The 20,427-nt window shown below is 35.4% G+C and overlaps 1 protein-coding gene across 3 annotated transcripts in view; it reads right to left on the bottom strand.

The window, feature by feature from the left end:
- The window catches only part of SERPINI2 (serpin family I member 2), a 33,003-nt gene extending 13,271 nt beyond the window's left edge, over nt 1-19,732 (bottom strand). Inside the window, exons 1-6 of one of the 3 annotated variants that reach the window (XM_072807970.1) lie at nt 19,580-19,611; nt 19,321-19,399; nt 17,125-17,379; nt 11,869-12,099; nt 10,228-10,422; nt 9,953-10,145 (exon numbers count right to left, since the gene is read on the bottom strand). In XM_072807970.1, the coding sequence (XP_072664071.1) occupies nt 9,953-10,145; nt 10,228-10,422; nt 11,869-12,099; nt 17,125-17,371 (866 nt within the window). In that variant the 5' untranslated portion in view covers nt 17,372-17,379; nt 19,321-19,399; nt 19,580-19,611. Of the gene's footprint in view, nt 1-9,952; nt 10,146-10,227; nt 10,423-11,868; nt 12,100-17,124; nt 17,380-19,320; nt 19,400-19,579 lie in introns of all 3 variants that reach the window. The other 2 variants (XM_072807969.1, XM_072807971.1) reach the window with 2 other exon arrangements.
- Nucleotides 19,733-20,427: the final 695 nt, after the last annotated feature.

Raw genomic sequence — 20,427 nt, forward strand, 5'->3', positions numbered from 1 at the left:
GTTGCCAAATACTGAACAAGTTTTTTAATTATAATTCTTCAGAAAAATGAACATGCTATGGCAGAAATGTACAGGGCCTGAATTATATCTTGGTAAAATATTATGTACTTTTGGAAAATATTAACTTATGCAGAGCCCCAAGGGTGGCCACAACATGGGCATTAAAATCTACCGATAATGAAAATAGCTTGTTTTATGCCACTGTTTTCAACTTCTTTCTTTCCACTTCCAGCTAAGAAAGATAATATGCAGCCTGATGGTTTTGAAATCTTTTCATTTTTTTCCTGTTTTTATTACCACACTCCTTTTAACAACTAAATGGAGTGTAGGCATCTAAAAGATGGAAAATAAATGTTCTAGTTCACCTAAAAACTGGCTATTTTTAGCATAATAGTTTTAGGATAATGGCAAGAATCCTGCAAGACTTATTACAACTTTTAATAATGCCTAATTATTGGTGGAGACTCATTTAAGCTACAGTCCTGCTCATAATATAGTCCAATGAAACCTACAGCAATAGAAACTTATTCAACCATTTAATAAAAGTATAATCTACAGCCAATTACTAATTATCCATAATTACTGGAGTCATGAATAGCCAGGTGTGAAGTAGCACTTCCATGTGTTAGACACTTAATAGAGATTACAATTTCTAATCTTCACAAAAACCTGAGGAAGTTAGCATTATTCCCATTAATTAAGAAGGTGGAGGATTGAAGAGGTTGATTTCCAGTCTCAAGTTTAAGATAAACCACAAAGCTGGTATTCAAACTCAGGTCCATTCCAAGTCAGTGTGCTAACCCACATTGCCTTCTAATCAAAATATAATTTGAAATCATAATCTCAATAAATATATATACAGTGTTAATTATGTGCCTCTTGCAAATTATGTGAGTCTTAATGTTTATTTTAGATGTGGTTCATTTCCCCCTTTTCTTGACCTTCATCTAAAATTGTCAAAAGAATACATCTAAAGATAAAAGAATAAGCAGCAAAAAGACTGAATAGACAATTAACAATTAAGTAATCATAAAATGAGTGTTTTCGCATATGTAAACATTAACTTTTGTCAAATTACTGCCATACAGAACCACTGGGTTTAAAGGGGCTCAGCACAGACAACAGGTGCAGAAAATGAAGAAAACAATTCAGAATTTCCATTTTTTTAAAAAGATTTTATTTATTTATTCATGAGAGACACACACAGAGAGAGAGGCAGAGACACAGGCAGAGGGAGAAGCAGGCTCCACGCAGGGAGCCAAACGTGGGACTCGATCCCAGGTCTCCAGAATCACGCCCTGTGCCAAAGGCGGCGCTAAACCACTGAGCCACCCAGGCTGCCCTAGAATTTCCATTTTAAGATGAATCCACTCCTGGTCTGCAGGCCCTATTGTGGATTGGTGGTGTCCCTTCCTTCCCCCTTATACTAAAGACTCTTGTTTATTGACAAAAAGTCTTGGATGGGTCTCCTTGGGGTCCCTATCCTTAATACTTAGAATCCCAGTTTTGATACAGTGGGCTTGAGTCATCCTTGAAATGTTCAGGTTGCCAATCAAACCAAATCTTAGGTCTGCCCATGAGGATAAAAATGTGACACAATCCTTGACAGTGGCAGACCTAGACTATTATATGAGTACATGGTAGTTTTTGTCACTTTCTGACCAATCACCTAGACTGTGTGTGCGTGTGTGTGTGTGTGCGCACGTGTGTATCTATGTAGGAAAAACTCTGTTAGCCTCAAGGGGTGAACTAAAAATGCTTTCTGTCACATACAAAACATATCTGGACACTGTTTAATGTAAACTCGATTCCAATTTGGATTAGTATCCAATAGGTTAAAGTACGTGAACATTTTGTAATCCCTCCAGCAGCTGGTCATGGCATTTCTATTCTCATATTCAGCTTCATTTACCACTTTCTCTCACCCATAACTGTAACATTCACCGGTTTAGAGATCCAAACGTGGCCAAACCTGGGACTGATGTCTAACCCAGCAAGAACATATTTCATGTCCTACAGAAGGTGATGTCTCTTTTCCAAAGACTCCATCATCCACATGCCTCGCTGCTCATAGTGTCATTGACATTTGCTCTGTTCTGTGCTCCCCCTCGTGCCTGCTATATTACACCTGTTTTCTGACTCTTGCAATGTTGGCTCTGCCATATGTTCGCTGTGTAACCACAGGCAAGATAGCTACCTTTCTGTCTCTCAACTGTAATGTGTATATAGAAACTGATCTCTATCAAATTTATCTTGAGGATTAACTGAGGTATGGTAAAGAGGTGCATCTAGGACAGTGTTGGCACTATATTAGATGTTCAGCATGTGCAAAACTGAGTGAAATAATAATAATATTAAGAACAAGAGATAATATCGAATACTAAAGTCTTATCAACATGACTTCATATTAACTCTCACAATAACTCTGAGGCATTTATTATCATTGTCCCATTTAACAATAAAAGAAAAATCTTAGGTAAGCTAATTAAAGTTACATAGTAAAAAGGTGGCAAAGCTCTCTGTCTTCAGTATTATGTTCTATTTTCCATGATCTTGTTTCAACACTTGTTAAAGATACTATGAGATGCCACATCAGTCAATATTTTTTTTAAATGGTACCTCTCAGAAAGACTATGGCTATTGTTTAGTTATTACTATACTTTTTAATAGAACTCTAGTATTTAACAGTTTAAAGTCCAAGACCACCAAAAATTCATTGACCACTATGAAGCCTCTCCCAAGGAAAATATATGTAAGACCTTCTATACATTAACTCGCTAATAGTTTCAAGGGCTTCGAGGACTCTCTGAAGTCTACCACAGAACTCTCTAGAAGTCTAGGGTGCACATCTAAGGACTGCTACAAAAGAATAAGAAATCACTGTCTTCTCATTTTCTTAGTATGTCAAATTTAGAAACTCCAATCTATTTCTTCATAACCCATATCTCATTAGTCAATACTCCAATAATCTTTCTATTTCACCAGTTCCTTACTATCCCCAGTGAGCCTGTCCCCTTTAAACACTACCCACTTTGTGCCAAATTATTGCAGTGGTTTCTTAACTGATCTTTTGGGCTCCTGTCTTTCTCTCTTCAACACATCTTGAACACCAAAAGTCTTCAGATTAGAGCAACAATTGTTCAGTGAACAACTGCTATTTTTCAGATGCATCCTTTGTGCTGGTGTCACAGAAATGAAATATGCATAGCTCTAACCTCAAGAAGTTTTTTGTCCATTGAGGAAGATGAAATAATAATATAACTGCTAGGCAGAAATAAACACAAGGTACAAGGAAAAGTTTCCTCAGTAGGGAAAAGGGAAGATGTAGTGTTATCTTGGATGGAAAGATCAGAAAAGCTTTCTAAAACCTAAACTTGGTTTTAAGGACTAAGAGAAGTTATCCAGAAGAATGAAGATAGTGGTTGGAAGTGGGGAAAAGATTCAGATAAGTTATCTAGCATGAACAAAGGCATTGTAACTACCAAATATATCTCTCTAAAACACAGCCTTAATCACTCCACTATCCTACTTGGAAGTTTTCAACAATTCCCCTTTCTGTATGGGACTTAACCCTCTTGATTCTTTCAAAGCCCAGTTCAAGTTCTTCCTCTTCCATAAATCCTTTGTTTACAGTCCAGTGTCTGGTGCTCCCTGTCTCTTGTCTTTTTTCATGAATCTTCTAGTACTTACTAATTGTAACTTTCTTTTAATATTTACTGTCTACTGCTGTATATTGTTAGTAAATTTTTATGCAAATCTTACACCACTCCATCTAAGTGGTAACCATCTTATCAGTAGGCAGCATGTCTATCACTTTGCATCTGTTTCAGTTCCTTGTCCATAGCAGGGCCCCAGTCAATCTGTGCTTTTGAAAAGGAGATAAAATTTCTAGGAAGTAGCAAACCAATAAGAGCATAAAGCTGTAAGACAGTAGACATAAGACCTAATTCTTTCTCCCAAAACTTAGCTAAATGGTGATCAATTCACTTTTTGAGCGACACAGTTCCCTTCTTTTTATTTTTTATTTTTTTTTGTTCATCTTTTTCTTTTTTTTTTTTTAATTTATTTTTATTGGTGTTCAATTTACTAACATACAGAATAACCCCTTCTTTTTAAATGCAAGTCATCCAAGTCAGACTGTAGAACCATAATATTTAGTATTAAAATACTTTAAATGGGGATGCCTGAGTGGCTCAGCAGTTGAGCGTCTGCCTTTGGCTCAGGGCGTGATCTAGAGTCCGGGGATCAAGTCCCACATTGGGCTCCCTGCAAGGAGTCTGCTTCTCCCTCTGCCTATGTCTCTGTTTCTCTCTGTGTGTCTCTCATGAATAAATAAATAAAAATCTCAAAAATAAATAAATAAATAAATAAATAAATAAATACTTTTTAAAGTGCTATGTGAATGAAAGTTACTTCATTTGCCTTATTTGTATGTATTAAATAATTACTTTTGCCCATACACATAATCATAAAAACATATTCTCAGAGAGTTTTTCCTATAGAGAAGATATGATATATAGAAAGTGCATGTCATACTCTTCAACATGAAGAACTTTGACTACTAAGATGTTTGTAAGATTTCATATCACATTTAGACAAAGTAACATGATTATTTTTTAGCTGCTAACACAAGTAATGTCCAAAATTAGATAGCTGGTATGCTATAAATAATAAACACTAGAAAGCACTCTAGTATTTTTAGATTATACTCTATCTTATTGGCCTTAATTCTAAACTAGTCCTACATCAAAGGGAAAGGAGAGATGTTTCTTAAATAGTAACAACTATAATCTAAATAGTCACTCACATGTTCCTTCCTAGTGTTACTAATACAGAAGCATTCTTATGATTAATTTTTCTCTCTTTGGCATGAATTACAGTTTGCTACCAAAGAGGCTTTTTGTTGTACATTAACAGAATTTAGCATAGTTGGGGTTACAGATTGAATGGGGCCCCCTGCCCCAAATTCATTTATCAAAGCCCTATCTCTCAGTACCTCATAATGAGACTTATTTGGAAATAGGATCATTGAAGATGTGATTAGTTAGGTCAAGGTCATAATGGAATAGAGGATGACCTTAATCCAATATGATTAGTGTCCTCATAAGAAAGGAGAACGCCATGTGAATACGGATGGCTACATGGCAACAGAGGCAAAGACTCGAGTGGTGCGTCTACAAGCAGAAGACAAAAGATGGTAGATCACCACCAGAAGCTGAGCAGAGGCAAGGAAGGATTCCACACAGTCTCAGAGAGAATGGCCCTGCTGACATCTTGATTTTGGATTTCTAGCCTCCAGAACTGTATTTTGAGAGAATGGATTTCTCTTATTTTAAATCCTAGGAAACTAACCCAGCTGATTAAACTGTTCGATCTTACCAAAATCTCATTTAGTTATCAATTTGAAAGCATAATGCATTCATCCAGATATAAAAGAACCACAGAATTGAGAAATAAAACCTAAAATTGTCAGTCCACTCTAAAGTATTTACACCACCTATGTAGTTTTCCCTCTCTGTACTGAATGAGGATTTTAAATGGGCATTTTCTGTTGTAAGGAAATTATTCATTATGGAGAAATATACTTCAGAACTTTCAATCCATGGTCTTACTGCTCGGGAAACATAATTCAATAAATGTGTCCTGATGGACTAAAATTGTTTGTGAACTTAACACATAAGCAAATCCTTCCTTTGATAAATTGGAAGATTTATCCTTTTGTGAAAAGTGAATGAATACATTTTAAATATAACGTTGTGTTAATGGGATTAAATAATTGATAAAAAAAAGATTTCAGTCTTGTGAATTTAAAAATCTCATTTTTATTTCCCTAAAGAGGTTTCCAAGAAAATGGTTGATGTCTCGTCTTTCATTATGCTACGTGTATGCAAAAGTTTCATCAGGATCTTCACAAGGAATGTATTAAAGTGTGATTGGAAAGTTGAATTCTGATTTTTGAGGTATTTAAAGTTAGATAAAAGTAAATAACATGGAATTGTTTTCTTTGAAAATATTTGTATAATTTAATCCAACAGTATTCATTTAGCACACTCTATGTGCCATGGAATGTCCTAGGTATGGTGGAAACCAAAAGAAGGAGACATAACCCCCTATTCCAGAGCTCACATCTTAATAGGATAGACAAGAATGTGATCAAGAGATAGAAATGTAAAAAGTGCCATAATATAAATTTGTATAAAGTGTTCTAGAAATAAAGATAAAGAATGGTTGATTTTAACTGAGCACGTTGGGGGAAATGTACACTGAAGAGTTAATTGCGAGAGGACATTGAAAGATGAATGAGAATTTACTGGCTAAATACCATGGAGAAGGAAGGGCCTGCCAGACAGAGGGATAGGCATGAGAGACACTGAGAAGTCACAGAAGACTTTCTACTTTGGGGCTGCTGGGCAGTGATCTTAACAAAAGTAGAAAAATAGCCATCACTTTATTAGAACCTTCTATTTGCTAAATTTTGTGCTATGAATAGAAGTATGTAATGAGGTACTGTAATTGAAACTGCCACCAATTTTTTAAAAAATCTTTGGTGCCTGGAATCTGTTTGAGAAAAGGGAGGACAACTGCCAATTAATATTTCTGTTTTTGTATCACTGAAGATTCAAATTCACCTTTAAGACAAAGCATTCTTTTGTTTGGGAAAAGCAACAGGATGAACTTTTTATTATGCATATAGAACCAGTGGGATGGAGATAGTGAAGTTTGAAATGATGAAGGTATAATTTATTCTACATGATATGAAAATGTTTCCACTGAGGGTCAAAATCTGCTGCTATAGATTCTTATCATACTTAAAGGCCAGAAAATCTCTGTTACCTTCTGTCTGTGATGGAAAAAGTTGGAGGACTCTGGATGCTGGGTAGGAGGAGGTCAGAAAATACTGGGTGAGGATGGGTTCTGCTACCAGGACAGCAACGGACAAGGGAAGGCTCCCTGGTGACAATGACCTATACTTCAGAAATACCCAGCCCTGGCACATGGTTTTTAAATTACTTTCCACCTTATAAACCCCTTTTATTAACATAAAGCTTTCAGTAAAATTTGGTTAAACATTGAAGTTGTTCTTACTCCTAGTAGTTTGCCAAGGGTTACTTCAACAAATTACCATGAACCAGGTGGCTTAAATAACAGAACTTTATTGTCTCGAAGTTGTAGAGATTAGAGGTCTAAAATTAAGGCGTGGGTAGCCCTGGTTCCTTCTGAGGACAATGAGGGAGAGGTGTGTTCCACGCCTCTCTCTTTGGCCTGTAGATGGCCATCTTCTTCCTCTGTCTCTTCTTCCTCTGTCTCTTTCTGCTATGTGTATCTCTGTATCCAACTTTCTCCTTTTTGTAAGGACTCTAGCCGTGTTGGATGGGGGCCACCCTAATGACTTTACTTTAACTTGATTACCTCTGTAAAGACTCTGTCTCCAAAAAAGGTCATATTTTGGGGTGCTGGGAGCTAGGATTTCAACATATGAATTGGGAGGGACATAATTCAACCCAGAACTGTTTTTCTTGGAGAAATTAAAAGAGAAGTCTGTGTCCATACTATGAGAGAAGTTGTATGAGCAGTGTGACCACAGTTTAGAAAAACTGATAATAAGGCCAAACAGTTTGGAAAAGCTGTAGTAGTGCAGTAGCCTGGATGGATTTGTGTGCTGTGCAACATTCTTGTGGAGATTCTTAAAATTCCCCTGAAGAAGGGAATTCTGGCAAAAGCCCATATTTCCTGCTGCCAACTGAGTTTGGGACTTACACATTATCATCTAGGCAATTTGTTAATTAGGCTGATGATGCTGGGGCCACCTCGGCTATAAGTATCATTATTTCAATATTATACTCATAAAACCACAGCTCAAGACAGTCTAGTGACTCTCCTAAAACCCCATTGCTAGTACCTGGCATGCACAATTTTCAAACTCAGTGGTTTTTGGCCCCAAATAGAGATCTTTCCAAAGGAGAAAGAGAGAAAAATAAATTTGAAAATAAACAAGTTAATCCCCCAATTGTTATCTATTAGAAAATAAACTGTCATATCATTTTATCTCCAATGTTTCATATGTAGTAGGAACAAAAAAAAAAAAAAAACAAAAACAAACAAACAAACAAAAAACACCACCATCAGCAACAACAAAAACACCTCTTTAAATGACTGAATAACATCCAGGTAGAGTTCTACAGGTGCTAGGGAACTGGACAACAGGTTGGAGGAGAGAATCAGATTTTAGAGACATGAAGAATAAGGGGCAAATAAAAGGAAGAAGAAGAAAATTCTGAAGACAAGATTTTGGTAAACATTAGTTGGGAACAGAAAGAAGAGAATGTAAGTCAGGGAGAAGGAAAATTTTACAGAGGAGAGAAAAATAAACAGAAGTAAGTAGTGCCCTAGGGGCCAAAGAATGTAAGATTTTCAAGAAAAAGGGGATGGTTAATAGTATTAGGATCAAGAACCCAGAGTTAGGGTGAGAATAGGATATCTCCTTTTCCAGGATGTCAAGGAAGGTAAAGGAAGAGCAGATCATCAAAGATGTACATAAATTTTTGAGTTCCTGGGTGGCTCAGTCAGTTAAGCATTTGCCTTCGGCTTGGGTCATGATCTCAGGGTCCTGGAATTGAGTCCCACATCAGGCTCCCTCCTTAGTGGGGAGTTTGCTTCTCCCTCTCCCTCTGCCCCTCCCCCCTGTTCATTGTCTGTCTCTCCCTCTCTCCCTCTCTCTCTTTCTCAAATAAATAAATAAAATCTTTTAAGAAAAAAGATGTATTCAAATTTTGGGGTGAAGGGTAGTGAGGAAAGTTTCCTTAATGATGTGTTTTCTCTAAGGACCAGAAGCTGAGACACATGTTGAGAGTAAGAGAAATCAATATAAAGTAGCGCCTGAGGAATAGAAACCAAGTTTTGGTGTAGTGTATGTGAGTATTAAAAAAGAAAGTTCTTTGAAGAGAAACAATGAGCTCCCAGCGCCAGCCTCAATGAGGCCAGAAGGGACTGTTTTCTGGGTTTTTACTTAACAAAATCAATAGTTGGGGAGCGGGGAGTGGCTTGAGGAATAGTTTGGGGGTTGAGGATGATTGGGGAGAAATTAAAGCAGGATAAAGACCAACTAACAAAAAGCATTAAAGATACTGGGTGAGAATAAGATTGAAATGACTGATTGGATCCCAGCTAAAGTGGAAAAGAAAGGAAAAGCTAAGAGGTTTACGAGACAAAAGGCCTAGAAGAAGGATGCACAGACCATGCTGGCCTTGAGGAGTTTGCAGGAAAATTTAGAAATGAAGGACTGAATATCATCTATCAAACATCTGACTCTTTTAAAAAGCTGAGGCAGAGGGTGAATTGAGTTATAGGGGCACAACTTACTCTGGAGTTTCTCCTACCGGCTAGAAGCGTGATATTAAGAAATTAGTGTCTATGATTATTATTTCCTGAGGTAAGCCTTCGCAATTTCCATTTTGTCTTAACTATTTAAACCTGGCCAAAAGATTCCCTATTTGTCATTCAATGGCTATTAGAGCACCAGCTGTCAACAGTGATTTAACATATCTTTTAATTGTCTGATATCATAAGTGTTTGGGGGGGTGTTTTATTTTCCTTAAATGTAACAGAAGATAGATATTTTCGAATTCCAATTAGGGAAAAAAATAGAGAAAGATAAATTGTATAATAAAAAAATTTAAAAAATTCCTTTTCATCTTGGTATTTTAGCTTGAAGACTTGCATTTCTTCATCTATTTCGGGGAATATTGAGCACTTAAATTCAGTGCTCCTCATGGCAAAGCAATACTGCCAATGTTCAGGCTTGCCTTTGTATCCATAAAGTGGAGCTATATATCCAAATGCATTTTTCTTCTCATCAATAGCCTATTCAAATATTTGTTATCTTTCAGCCAGCTGTTCAAATGCCTCCATGAGTGAAAACATAAGAACCAAATAATAAAATGACATTACCAACCTAGGGAGGCTTACTTCCACTTCCTCTTCTTGCATCTCAGAGAACCATTTTAGGATTTGATGAGCAGTGATTCGCTTTTCCATTTCTTCTATGTTCACGTCCTCTGCGGGAAGAATGATGATTAAACTAAACCCGTCACCTTTATAAGGCAATTCCAAAACCTGGTAGTTCATGGAGGGCTCAGAAAAATAACCTGGAACAGAGAAAGAAAATATTAAATAAATATTCTTGGCAATTCCCCAAATCATGCTTCGGAGAGTGATTTTTCATATTACCGTATTTTGTTCTCAGAAGAGCCTTCATCATTGGAATTTTGACTGCTGCACCATCTTTCTTAGTAAAATTCGTCAGCTGTGTGTCCTCTTTTCTGAATTTCTGCTTCCAGTCGCCCTTGAAATAAATAGCATTCACCAGGACAAGTCGAGTCAGAGGGCCAAAGTCTTCCCCTGAAAACATGTCTTTAATTTTCCCTGTGACGGGGGTGGAGGACGAAACAGGGAAACATGTGCAAGAGTGGTTCAGTGGGGCTGCTTTAAATAGAATTAAAACAAAAATTTCTTTTGCAGATCAGTTATAAACAGGGTGCTTTTTTACCTAACCTTGGCAATTCTGACAGTAAAAAAGGGAGCACTCTCAAACATTTCACTTAGAAACAGGTACCAAGAGAATCTCACTAGGAAACAGGAGATACAAGATTGTCTTAGGCAAATCTGGACAGACCTACTAATAATGGACTCTCCAGCAAGAATATTTGTGTAAATCGTTTTTCAGTCAGAAAGAACAAGACCTGAATGTCTCTTCCTGCATATTTATTGATGTTTTTCAAACTTTGTCTCAAGTTTTTCCAGCAGGTCCATCAGAAGTAATAAGTTAATGGTACACCTTCTACTGGTGTAGTAATGGTAATGGTAAACCTCCTACTACTGTGGCTACCACCACTGCCCACTGGGAAAGGGACAAGAAAGGAGTTGCTAGCATGATTTTCTTCTTTTTAACAACCAGTCTGTTATTTCTATGTCCAATGGCTATTTCAGTTAAGAGATAAAAGCATGACCGAGCGCCATGGAACTGTCCAGGGAGGTTCATTTTGAGTCCTGTTAATGATACTTACCTGCGAACGCCACTCAAACCATCCATCCCACATTTTCAACCATGCCCCCCTGTGTGAAACTTCCTATAAGGAATATGGTAGCACCTTATGCCATCATGATTTTTGTAGCAGAATAAATGAACAAGGAACCAAACTACTGTTAAGCTAGGATCTAATTTATGTTTGTTATTTCACAGACATTATTATCAAACCTTCAAATAACCTCTGAAACATTTTTAAAATATCCTCATTTTAGGTGAGGCATAGCTTAGAACTGGGTAGGATTTGAACTCTGATCTGAGTGACTTTAAGCCTGTGTTCTTTCTACGGTGTCTTTCCACAGTCACTGAAGAATTTTGGCTGGATTGTATTGCAATTAAAGTTGAAATCATCGTGTTTATGATAGGACTATCAACATTTATTATTGAACATTAACACATCCAACTAAGATGTGTTAATTATTTACAGTATATGTGGGAAAAAAGGCACTTGAAATTGACAGATCCAATTTTTACCTGGCCAAAGATATTATTTCTGCTGCCATAGGCTAAAAACCTATGCTTAAACAAAAATTATTATTAAAGGTTTTCCATTAAAAATTCTGTAAATGGGTGTCTCCCCCAAAAATTCTGTATGCTTTTCAAAGCAGCTTACAATTTCTCTCAGTTTTACAATTCAGAATTAATTTGAATAACAGGGCGGCAAAACAGGAGATCCCTCTGAGCCGTAGTTTAGTAGGAAAATATTCAACCATTCTTTACTTTAGGATATTAAAAACCGTGAATACAATGGCAAATAATGAGTGTATGAAAATGGGAAACTTTACCATCTGTTTTGCTTTCTACCCAGGTACTTATTGTCTCTGCAGAAGTCTTTGCATCCTGAAAATCCACCAGTTTTATGGCACTCTGAAAAAATTCCTTGTTGCTATGGAGATACTGTTCTTTCACAGTGAATCCTTCTTGAAGGTAGAGGGCATTGGCAAGATTAAATGTAAATTCTTGCTTTTTCTCTGAGATGGCAGAGAAAAATGACTTCAGCACAGAAAATTCTTCCCCTAAAAAATAATTATAATGTATACTGACATATTGAACAACATAAAAACAACAGCTTTTCAGCTTTGCTTCTAAGCGCTGATTCATATCACCATTTTTTGCACCCTTACGTATAACTAACGGTCCTTTCTGAGTTAGTATAAATATTTTAAGCATTTGTCTTCATAGAATATGCATTTTATAAAGAACTCAGTTTTTATATAGGAAGAAAGAATGTCCATGTAAATTTGAAATTTGTCAAAAACAAGAATGTGCATTTAAACAGGCTGAAGGAAATTCCCTTTTTATAGTCAAATTTAGCTCATTCTTACTTGTTGGAAATTTATCTTTAGAACCTCATTCTTTGCACAACATGTGATATTTATGGAAGGAGAATTCTAATGAATACTGATGGGGGTATGACAGTGATGAGCAATCCTTTTCAATATTGCTTTTATTCCAGCTTAAGAATTGCTCTCTTGTGAGCAATGGCACCTGTCCAAGTTGTGAAATTTACGAGGCAACCCCTGTAAGCAGCTCTAGAGATGTGCAAGAATCAGAATTGCCTATTTCTTCAGGTTCACGAATGTATATACTTTGGCTGTCTACATGAACAATAAAGATCTTTAAACATGCCAACTATTACCACTAGCCAAATGATGCCACCAGAGTCAGCTAAAAATCACCACTGTCCTATTATGTATTGCTGTCTCATTCTGACTGCACTGTTGTTGGGAAGGTGTATGTGCCTAGGAGACAATTCAGGTTTGATCTTTGTTCAGGGGCTATTCATGACCGAAGGTGTCGATGTTTTTCATCCCCTTCTGGCTTAATCCTGGGACTCAGTCATTTTAAGTCTAGGAACTATATTTCAAATCAAAGTTTCACTCGGGGCCTTTGTTACATTTTGAGCTGAATATAAAAATGCCACTTTCATAACTTGAAAGTTGAGTATGTGCAATTAATCTTTATTGAAGAAAACATAAATGGTTCATCATTAGAAGATACCCACTGAATAAAGAGAGAAAAGTTTTAATGAGAACTTGCCTTGAGCTGTCCATTGGAAATACGGCATCTGTGTGTGTGTGTGTGTGTGTGTGCGTGTGTGTGTGTGTGTGCATTTTATTGGAGAGCTAGAGGCATAAGCATCTTTGTGCAGATAAGAACAGGTTCCTTCCCTGGTGGGGAAGGAGGAGGGCTAGAGCCCCATGACCTCATATCTTGTCCGATGAGTGGAGTCTACATTTCATTCCCTACTTGTCTCCTTGTTTTCCCCTGCTTCTGTGCAGGTACAACTCACATAACTGTATTGGAGGCTCTGGGAGGTAAATTTCATTATATTTCAAACTCCACGATTCTCCATTCTTGAGGATATAGATATAGACATAAACAATTTTAGCCATAAAAACTTACTTCTCTATGGTTGGGTTTGTAGAATTTCTGTTAAGTCTTTACAATCTTAGAATTCTTACGTAAGGAAGGGGAGGCTAATCTATTTTATTTGTTTCTGCGCTGATATTATGTGTAATCGTTTGCTATTTGAGGCTGAGGGAAATATCGCAATAACTGAGAAGCTACAGAGAAAGACTTTCTAAGTCAAGTCATGTGAGTTTTTTCAAAAGAATTAATTAAGGTCAGAAATGAAGTGGCTGAATTTAAAACTAATCTTCAGAAGTTTGTAATTTATGAACATCTTAGAAGGAATGGGGGGAAAAAGGAGTGGGGGAGAAAAATAATTCCAACTCATTTGTTAGAACAAATAGATTTATGTCATGTACTTAAGGTCTAAGACTGTGTGACAGTCAGTTGCCCTTTGATAAATCACTGGACTCAGAAGTCAATGAAAAATGTCATCAAGTAGCACAAGTTTGGAGGAGAATATAAAGTTATCTGCCTTATAAATTTGATTTAATTTACAGATTAATAACTTCTTTTAGCACAGATCAAAAGGAATGTGTATACATGGCTCCTAGTAAACAATGAGAATGCACTTATTTCATTTCCTAAAACAGAACCATACAACACCTACAGGTCATGGGGTGAATGTAACCTTTGGTTTGATTGTAGTAGAAAATGTTCCAGAATTCAATACATGTTTACTTCTCCTGGTATTACAAGCCCAAAGGCCAATTATTTGTGAAATGCGAGAGACCCAAAGATGAAAAACAAAGGCAGTCATAGGATTGTAGATTATTTTAGCCTAAAGATCCATATAAATTATTTATTCAAACTCCTCTTTTTTTATAGTGAGGAATCTGAAGTCCAGAGAGACACAGTAATTTAAGAGGTGTCAGATCGTAAGGTTATTTGGTTGCAGATCTGGGATTGGAATTCATGGTTGATTCTTTTTCTATGACGCTCTTGGAATAAGGAAGCACCTCCATTAGTCTTTGATTAGTAAGCAGCATATCAGAGGCATAGCAAAAATGGAGCATTATCAGAGCCCAGTAGACTGGAGGAGGTAAATTCTGAGCAGATGTTTCTACTCAGGGGAAAGAACTGAGGACACTGAGTCTTGTGAGGGTAGGATCCCAGGAGTTGTATGTTCATCTGTGAAACAAGGCAGGTGTTAACATAAAACAACCCAATACCAGCAAATGTAAAACATAGACTAATTTACAGATAGCACCTTTGATAATCATTGGGAATGGAAGGCAGGGCCAGGACTAAGATGAGTCCAAGAGACACTTATGTTGGGCATAAAACTTAAGGAGATGCCAACAGATTCCATAATCAAGATAATATTTTACTGCAATACATTAAAAACATCAGTATTAATACAAAGAAATCCATGAGGAACAAAATGTAAAAATGTTAAATTAAGACAGGATCACTACTAGTGATTTTCCCTTCCATCTTGGGTTCTAATATGGCCCAACCCACGCACCACATTCTGATCTATCATACCCTTTGTCACCCCTTAACACCATTTTACTCATATTTCTCCAGACCCCATGGGTCTTTTCTCCATCTCCTTGCGCTCTTCCACTCTGTTCCCTTCCTTAACTCTATTTCCTTGTTCTTTATTCTTTAATTCTCTCCTCTTTTTTATTTTCCAGAGTTTATTTTTCATATTTTCTCTCTTTCTCTTGCTTGTCTTCCTTTTCCTTTTACAGTTACCTTGTATCTGTGCCCCTTTCTCTCTTCCTTAACAAAGCATTATAGAAAGCAGCTTGGTAGACTTTGTTACATGTGTTAACATACTACTGTTTAATTGTCCATATATAATCTCCCAAGGAAAATATCATATATTGTTCTTCTGATTTATGACTCTCACTGAATCATTTTTGGAATTCATTCTGGACAAGTCACTCAACGTTTCTTTGCCTCCCTGTCCTCATCTAAGCAGCAGGATTATGTCTACCTCACAGGGTAACTGTGAAGATTAAGTGAGATAGTGGATACTAAGCACAGAAACAGTGAGTGACCACACCATATATGTGATTGACACCATATATGTGTCATCCTCATTATTGATATGATTATAATATGTGTCATCCTCCTTATTTATATGATTATCATCATATTCTCAGTCCAGAGTTGATAAGACTTCTGTGTTACTCTACAAGATATAGTCATATAGAATAATTTATATTTCAGAAGCTCTTATTTTGCTGTTTTATCATACAATCAACTTTACATATCTTTATAAATGCTCTATTACTTTTCAAGGCAGTATCATGTGATTTAAATGTTTCTGGAACTATGTAGTGGGATTTGCTGAAATTAATACAGACAGTCAAGACTAAATCTGGAATGTGGTGGCTTCATTTTACATTATTCACAAAGGAAAATTTTTGCAATTACCTTGACTATCACTAACTTCTACATAAAATTGCCTTTATTTAAAACAAAGCAAATAAGACCCTGTAAAAAAAGAAAAACAAATGCTAAAATATAATTACTATGTTCTGAGGTAAACATACTGAAGTTAGTTAGTGATTAAATCTCCACACCAAAAATCTGGAAATTTCCTCTGTTGTTTAGGACATATTACCTGACAGTGATGTAAAGTTTAAAATTAAAATCATTGTGGAAGTTGAGAACATGAGGTGTCCAGAGAGATGGACAACTACTTTTTCTTTTTTTAAAAAAACATTTTATTTATTTACTTGAAGGTGGGGGAAGGAAAGACAGAGGGACAAGCAGACCCCCGCTGAATGTGGAGCCCATCCAGGACCCTGAGATCATGACCTGACCAGAAGGTAGGCACTTAACCGAATTGAGCCACTCGGACACCTCGACAACTACCCTTGCAAACAGGATGCCAGCACCAAAGTTTCTACACAGTATCTCCAGATAGGCCTTTGGGCGACTCTAAAACAACCCTTCACAACAAAAAGGCCTCAAATAGATTATGTAAGTGCTTTAAAAAAAAAAAAAAAAAAAAAAGGATTTCCTTTAGAAACCATTAACCAAACAAGCTTTTAAAATGTATACATTACCACTCTTTCTTGGTCTAGATTAGGTGAAAAAGTTAAATTTTAATTAGAAAAATAATTTTAAAAGCTAATAAAATAATGAGAGATGCACACAAAGATTCCTATGAGAGGATGCTCACTGAAGCATTTTTATAAGAAAAATACTGGAAACAACCTAATAAAGAGAGGTTAAGTAATGATATTTCCATAAGAGGCAATAAAATGCAACAATTAACAACTATATTCTAAAGCTGATGGGAGAAAATGATGACAACATAGTGAGAGTGGAAGAATAAATAAACAAATAAACATATATATATACATACAACATGATCTCAATTAATTAAAACTGGCTAAAACAGGCCAGAAGAAAATACACTGACAGACTCACAGTTTTATATCTGTATTAAAATATCTGTATTAAAAATAATATATTCTTCTGGTAACATTTTCATTAGGAAACAATTTAAATAAAATTATTTAAAATTCTCTATTTTATTATAATTTTATGCTTTTGATAACATTTTCCATGTATTTAAATTCTGCAACCCCAAGCTTCTCTCTAATTTTCAAAATAAATTTGGCCAGATCTTATCCATTATAAATAATCATATGTAAGAATCTCACCAGTTGAGTTTTCCTGAAGTTTTAAAGTTTGTCTTATCTGCTGTTGTGCTCTTCCTTTTGCTCCCAGTTGTATCATCCCAAGAACCAAAGTTGTTCCGAGGGGGGAAAATATAATGTTGTTCTCATGAGATAAACAAATAGTTTGATAAAGATCCACTGCAAATTCGACATTTCTTTGAACCAAGGGTCTTGAAGCTTGACTTCCAGAAAAAATCAATAGGAGACTCCACAACAAGATCTTATTCATTTTGACCTCTGTGCATTAATTCAAAATTCATTAGTTTTTCAAAATAATCAGAGTTTAACCAAAGTAAGTTCCAACATAAAACTTTCTAACTATTAGGACAGACTATTACAAGAAGATTCTCATGCCAATTTTCAGACTCAGCATCATCTATTAGGGGAAATAGGCCATGTGCTAATAGCATTATCATATTCTTTCAAGAACTAGTCCAAAATATAAAGCAGTCTTCTAAAATCAAAGGAGAACCTGTAATCCTGGGACACTATCAATAGCAAATCTATCTCTAAATAGCTATGTGATACTTTTTCCTATTTTTCCCATTGTTTTATTTTTTTTTAAGATTTTATTTATTCATGAGAGATAGAGAAAAAGAAGCAGAGACACAGGTAGAGGAAGAAGCAGGCTCCATGCAGGGAGCCAGATGCGGGACTCGAACCCGGGACTCCAGGATCACGCCCCCGGCCGAAGGCAGACACTAAACCATTGAACCACCCAGGGATCCCCTTTCCCATTGTTTTAAATGGGATCACTTCTAGCTCTTTATCAAGGAAATCCTCTGTCTACACTACTCTAAAATGGTTTGTAGATCAAAAGAGAAACAATAAAAAAAAAAAGGAAGACACTCTACTGTGGTTTTGATCTATAATACTAGAAAGTCAATACTTTCTAAATTAGTTCGAGTAATCTGGCAAAGTCTTTGCAGTAGGAATTTTCACACTTTATGGAATCTCACTTCTGGAGGGCAAAATACCCCAAAATCCACCATGTACTTTATTCAAAGTGAGGAAAAACAAACTCAGAAAAATTGTAAAGAAACACAATTACAATCAAATATAACTGGTACAACAATAACAAAAGAAGAAAGCAATTAAAAAAAAATCAAAGAATAATTTGACTAACACATTTAAGAAAGTTACAATTGGAACCTTAAGCCAATTCACAACACTACTGACACCCTATGACAGTGCTCTCCACTAAAAGTACAGGAAATTCAGCCACCTGATTACATCTTAAGAATGAGTTTTGCAATATTATCACAGACCTCACAAAATGCTGACTCCGAAATCCTTATAAATTTTAGTAACACTAATTTTACCTTGCAAAAAATTCATTTTAGTAATCCTTAATAATTCCTAGATTAAAAGGTTACTAGGCAGTAACCATTTATTGAAGGTAAAGATGAAGGGCTCCAGAACAATGTATTGTCAGCCTTAAAAAATGAAGAACTATATTTCCAAAGTGTTCTGCAGACAACTAGAAGGGTCAGCATGACCCATAAATGGGTTAAGAGTCACTATTAGATATAAAGCTTACTAATAGTCAAATATTCTCTAAAACTAAGATATGGAGTCATTAGCCAACTACTTCAAATTGCATTCTAATATTTGTAATTAAACTCTGTTTAGATATACAATTTGCAAAGGAAAAAGACCTCAAAATGCAATTGAAATAAATTGTTTTAAAAAAATTGTTTTGGCAAACTGCAAATATAGATATATACTATCAAACCACGTTTTATTGAGGATTAAATTAATACATAAGGTTGTGAGTCAGTGCAACAATAGTAACAGCCAGTGAGTAAGAAAAGTTTTATACATGAAATAAATTTCAGTGAATCATTTTCTAATCTATTCAATATCTCAGAAGATTTATGATTGAAAATATCAGTTTGTAGATATATAAGCAAAGCGTTATTAGTACTTTTAAGTCATCAAGTGGCAATTCATTAGGCACATCCTGATGCATTTTATTTGTATTAGAATAATAAACAATATTATGAAGGATACAATTTTTCCCCTATAGTAGAATCAGAGGGGCATCCTCTCATTATTATGAATGATCTTAATAATTAAAATTTACATTATTTGATCATCCAATTTTCCCAGAAAATTTCTAGGCATTAAATAAATTACAAGCTTACACCAAAAAAATTGTTTTAAAAATTCACTTACATCATTGGGTTTTGGATCTTATCTCATCAGGAAGCATGAAGTACTGGTGAACTAAACAACATTCTTATAAGAATCCGACCTTCAAATTTATAATTATGCCAGTTGAGGAGAATAAAAGTAATGTGTTAATTTGATAAATTTAAATAATATCTGTATCAAAGTGAATTGAAATACCATTCCCCTACTCTATTAAACACTCATGATCAATATTATTGCATATGTACTTTACTCAAAAGCTATTTAATTTTGAGGTACTTACCCAAAATTGGCTTCTGATTATTCACTGTAATGTTATATAACTATAATGTGCCTGCTGAGAAACACTAGTACATAAAATACCCAATCAGTCAAGGCCAGCTTTATTTATCTTGAACATTGTATGATTAATTCCTCTAAACCCAAAGCAGGTGTTCACTACATTTGTATAAAAGAACTAACATGACCAGGTTAATGATCAATGATACAACTGGCAAGAATTGAGAAATAAAATGACAATAGAATTTTTAAAAATCATTAAACTTCTAAAATTTCATCCATTATTCCACTTCTTTTATATAGTAAGTAGAAACAGAATTTGGAAGAATGTACCAGGGCTTGTAAATTTGCTAGTAATTAGTTCTTTTTGTTTCTCACAGGACTCACACATCAGATTACCAGTGTATGCCATCATAAATATTTTAGAATGCCTATGAGAAAAAGGATAAAGCTAAATCAAGTCCAGAATGCACAGACAAATTGCTGCCGCATTTGCAGAGTTCTCAACAATTCATCAAATTATACAATAGTCACAGGAATTTCCTGTGGTTACATTTTAATTCTTAGCAAAAAGAGTGGATGTTGAAGAAATAAACTCCCTATGTTGAACAAAAAGACCAGATTAAGATTATTGATTTACCAAATTAAATGAAGATAACACTATTAAACATAGCTAATTTGATAATAAACATCAGTGTTACTTTTATATGTTTTTAGACTTTTACATGATTTTCTCTACTGACAGTTCATTAATAAAAAATGGACACATAATTTAATGGGTTTTGATCTCATTCTTCTAGTTCAAATCAATCACCTCAATGGCAATCAGATATTAAATACATTGTATTATTC

The sequence above is a fragment of the Canis lupus genome, chromosome 31 (genome assembly GCF_048164855.1).
Source record: "Canis lupus baileyi chromosome 31, mCanLup2.hap1, whole genome shotgun sequence".
Lineage (NCBI taxonomy): Eukaryota > Metazoa > Chordata > Mammalia > Carnivora > Canidae > Canis > Canis lupus.